At 52.4% G+C, this 4873-nt stretch overlaps 1 protein-coding gene across 1 annotated transcript in view; it reads left to right on the top strand.

Annotated features, from left to right (window-relative positions):
- Window positions 1–312: 312 nt before the first annotated feature.
- SNX19 (sorting nexin 19) overlaps window positions 313–4873 on the top strand; it is a 17102-nt gene continuing 12541 nt past the window's right edge. Inside the window, exons 1-2 of the mRNA XM_026039331.1 lie at window positions 313–430; window positions 1080–1198. Coding sequence (XP_025895116.1) covers window positions 313–430; window positions 1080–1198 — 237 coding nt within the window. The remainder of the gene's footprint in view (window positions 431–1079; window positions 1199–4873) is intronic.

The raw sequence follows: 4873 nt of genomic DNA, 5'->3' as shown, positions 1-4873 counted from the left end.
GCGCAAGCCGTGGAGCTCTAAATAGTATTTTAAGGCCTTGTCAGAAGACAATTATGGAAAAATCTTCAAATCTGCTCAGATGCTTCAAAGCGTCGCCGCGTCTCAGTGGCCGGGGACAAAGACTGCACTGGGAACCATAGGGTTTAGTTGGGAGATGTTGGGGTGATTAAGCCCTCTGAAGGCCTCTAATTACCCACATCCTAGCATGGAAGCACGTGCGTCCCTTTGGAAGCCCTACAAGGATTTGGTGTTGGTATTTTGGCGATTCCAGGCAGGATGCGGGATGGGAAGCAACGGGAGTGATGCCGCGAGATGGGCTCTAACAGGAGCCCCTTGGAGCTCTACTCCGTCTCGGTTGCAACCCAAAAACACTACCAAAAAGTCTTATTTCAGACAAAAAGCTTCACCGAGATTAAACGCCTCTCTCAAGGTCATGGACAACTCCTGTGGAGAAATCAGGAGCATCCTTTAGATGTCTTCTCAGCTTGGGGAGCCGAGATGGGTCAGGACCACGTCACCAGCAGGCTGTGAAAATCTCACCTGCTTTCAGCTTAGGCGAGATACAAGCACAAAAAGGACCCAAGAGGCATTTCCCGAGGTCTCCAGCACTTCAGCACCTCGCGCTTTTATTGTCTGCACACCCCAGCCTTAAGAAACCAGCACTTCATTTCTCCAATTTTTATTAAAATGCTTCCACCTCCTGCACCAGCCATTTACATTTCCAGATGATTTCTTCAGCAGCCCTCCCTGCTGAGCAATAGCAGAAGCTCTTGGCTTTGCAAAACCCTCCGCACCCAGCTGGGCAAGACGCCTTTTATTGCTTGCACGGGTCGAGCAATTCCCCAAACATCATTTTACCTTCTGCAGGGGCTCTGCAAGGGACACATCCCCATCACATTCACCCCAACCAGCCCCAAAAACACCCTGTCACAGGGATGGCCACATCGGCTCCCGTTTTCCCTGGGCTTGCAGGAGCTTGCCGCAAACCCGAGAGCAGATGTGCTTTCCAGCTGGGTCTATATACCAACCACAGCAGGTTCATTAATAACAATTATTAAGTGCTTTATGTTACAAATTAGGCCTGCAGGAATACAAAGGAACCTCCAGCCGGCTGGTTTACGGGCTCTTGTCAGAGAGGACTGTAAATCCCCCTTATCGCCAGGCCATCGCCGCGGCAAAACGGACACGGGAGCTCGCCGTAAATAACACGTTAAAGCAACCAAGTCATCCCTGGGTGCGAGAAGATGGGTAGATGCAATGCCACGAAAAGCTTCAGTTTGTGGCTTTGATGCATCTAGCAGCACCCGGGTTTGGGGAGCTGCACAGGGTGCTAAGGGTGAAAGATTTAAGCTGGAAATAACCTAATTTCAGAGATCCCACCAGATGCATCTGCATCCAGGCACTTGCATCCCAGTCTGGATCCCAACCAGGGAGGGAGCTTCATCCATTGGAGCATCCAGTTCCTCCCACCCGCCATGAAAATTTTAATAAAATCGGTGCATCGCCTTTCAATTAGAAGGCCGTAAAACGGTTCATTTTCATCTGTTTGTTGCACAGTAACACGGATCCTCAGGAGGAAACGGCGCCTTCCGCAGACTGTCTGCAGCGCCGAGAACATTAATTGAATATTCTGCTGAAACCACCTTCAATTAGTGCCTCGAATTTCGGCATGACGTTCATCACCGCAGCTCGCGTGCAGCGCGTTCGGGGGGCTCGGCGATGCGCACGTCACATTAACTCGCAGCTTTATCCCCAAAATAACAGATCTATTTGCAAATGAGATGCTCGGGCAGAGGAACCTAGAGCTGCAAAAAGGCTGCATGGAGCAAGTTGGAGGGAGCCGAGATGCTGGGGGACATGGTGGCCAAAAGGGACTTTGGTCTTTCGCCAGAAGCATCAAGAAGGTTTCAAACCTCATGAGCATCTGGGTTGCCCAGAGGGACCTTTTTCTGCCGCGTCCTCACACAGCAGCTCATCCCCACTCATCCCAGCATCCAGCACAATCTTCCCATAAAACGATGCAAAAAAAAGTCGAGAAAACCATGGATTTCATCACAAATTTGGGATGCAACACCCCACAGCGTCACGAGTTGCACGTGCAAGGCATGATCAAGGCCACCAAACAGCACCTGTTTCCCCAACCCTAAGAGAAGGTTCTTAGGCTCCAGAGCGCCCTGCCACCTCCCAACAAGGTGACATTAATAAGCACGTCTTGCATCCTGTATTTTACAGGCAAAGCTGCCTGACAACAAACACCGTGTCAAGCGCGGAGCCCGGCGAGAGCTTTCTTTGCAACGATGCCAAAAGCTGTTTTTCCCCACCCAACAGCTTCATCACTCACATCACCCACCAGATGAAACGTGGTAGAGCAGGAGAGCAAAGCCTGAGCACGTGCCTAACTTCCAGACAGCTACCGTGGCATTTAAGACCCAACCAAGGGTTAAATCTCATTTCTTGCACATAAACCGTGAGGATCTGGGTTCTTTGGAGCTCGTTTTGCCTCTGCAAAGAGGCAGAAAATGCACCCTGGCTTCAAGAGCAACACAAACACAGCAGCAACCGGAGCCCTCGTGGAAAAACAATAAAACCCCCCAAAACAGCCCGCATTTTTTTTTTTTAATTGTTTCTTAACTTTCTATCTGCAGCTCTGCAAAGCACTCTAATATAATCAAGGTCCTCTGCACGGGGGATTAGCAGGCTTATATCCCGTGGATCCAATCAGGAAAGTCTATCAGCACAACATACTTATGTTGATACAGCTATTATAATCTGCATAATTCTCCTGAGTTCACATACTTAATGGATAGCAAACAGAGTCATTACTGCTGCAACTTGCATCCATAGGATCCCTACGAGCCATTCACTGCAGTGTTTTTTATTATTCATAGCTTTAGTTATTGATTTTCAGGAGAAGATACATGCTTTTAAGCACCATAAAAGCAGGAGAGGAAAACAAATAGCGCCATTCCAAGATTAATACGCTGCTCATAATAAAAGGGGGGCTGTCACATTGCCCAGCATAGAGCTGATGGAGCCTTGACAAATGCCACGCAAAATGGCTGGGTCGCTTAAGCAGCTTGTTAAATAATTTAAAGACAAGAGCCACTGGAAGCGGGAAAGTTCTTCCCCCCAATCCACGTTCCTGGATTGAGGCGCTACGAGGAGGTTAATCAATGTGGGACAGAATTGGGATGGGGTTAAATGCAGCCGGGCTGGAGGGTTTCGGGAGGGGACAGTGGGTTGTCTTCAATGGCGCTTGATGCAACCAGCTCTTCACTTGGCTTCCCATAATGTTCTCCCAGGTTGGAGAACCAGCTCTCCCAAAGAGAGGAGGGCCACACAAGGACATCCTTGACCACGTTGCACAACCAGAATCCGTGTCATAAGGCCCTTAATCAACACAGAGCATCACATCAAGGCATCTTCTACCACCACCAGCCTTGCACCCCTCAGGCAAATAGAGCAGTATCATCTCCAACATGAAGAGGTGATGCCCATTTTGGTCCATGATGCCAAAAAAAACAGGTCACCTCCCACTTGAATTAATAAATCCCCCCTTTTCCCCTTCTTACACAGGCCCTACTGCCAATGCACCTCAACACGATGCTCAGATACTCCTGCAAGGCAGCCAAGAGCCCCGTTTCAGAGCAGCAAGGGTGGATTTATTGGGCCCACCAACCACATCCAGCTAAGAGGCCTTCCCAAACGGAAAGGAGCACCGGGATGAAGCCGCTTGCTCCGATGGCTCCTCGTGCACCAGCCCAAGGAGAGGGATCGCACCCCAAGTCACTCATGATAGAAGGAGTAGAGCAACCTGCAAAGGGCTTTTTAAAGAAGTTGGGGGGTAAACACGGAAGAAGAACCCCCCTCCAAACCCTGGGAGCCACCAGCTCCAACACACAACACCGGGAAGCAATTCCCAAAGGATTCTTTTTTTTCCAGAAAAGCAACAAATTATACAACAAACAGCCGCCCAAGCGGGTGGGTTCGGGTGAAGACCCCTGCCTCGGCCATAGCCCCGGGCTCTGTCCCGCGCTGTCCCCGCCGCGGTGGCACCTACCCGGACCGAGCTCGGCGCCGCTCCGCGCTGCTCCGCGCGGCCCCCCACCCCGTTTTAAGCCCTCGGCCCCACGTGCGGCTCGCGAGCCCCAGCCCCGCGCGCGCGGGGACAGCGCAGGTGGCGGCGCTTTTGGCCGGAGGGGCCGTTAATTAACCCCTTGATTGGCATGCAAATGCGCGCGGTGCAAGCTTTTCAAAAAGCAGGTAGCTCAGGGGTGCAAAATGCTCTTGCTTGTGCACCAGCACAACGCAAGCTCCGTTTAACCTCCACACGGGAGCACTCATGCAAGCCTATAAACTCTTTTCGTTATAAATATGTGCAAAACAACTCAAAACGAGGATGCAAACTTATTTATTTTAATGAATGTGGATGTGCATTCGGGCCATCATGGTATAGGGAAGCGAACTCTAGCAGGCAGAAGCATTCAGGCTTCAAAGTTGCTTTCCTTTTGCCAGCATACAAAAAGAAAACAAAGGAAAGAAAAGGGGGAGGGAAAAGCCAAGCCCAAGCAGGAGGGGACCCTGGTGCGGGTGACAACGACCCCTCGTTAGGGGCTTTCGGAGCCGCCCCGCCGCCCGCTGCGCCTCGATCACTGCCTGGCGCCGGCACCAGGTGGCGGTGGCGGCCGGGCCCGCTGCCGGCCGCGGGGGCGGAGCAGGAAGCGGCGCAGGAAGCGGCAGCGACACCGGGACGGGGACCGGGACCGGGACGGGGATCAAGACCGAGACCGGGGGCCGGTTCGGGGGAGGGGGCGGCGGCTGCTGCTGCGCCGCGCTCGCCCGTCAGGGCGCGCCCTGGTGCGCGGGGGGCGCC

The sequence above is a fragment of the Nothoprocta perdicaria genome, unplaced genomic scaffold (genome assembly GCF_003342845.1).
Source record: "Nothoprocta perdicaria isolate Ctin4 unplaced genomic scaffold, notPer1 scaffold_228, whole genome shotgun sequence".
Lineage (NCBI taxonomy): Eukaryota > Metazoa > Chordata > Aves > Tinamiformes > Tinamidae > Nothoprocta > Nothoprocta perdicaria.
Note: the sequence above shows the minus strand (reverse complement) of the source record. Positions and strands in the feature narration are given on the sequence as shown.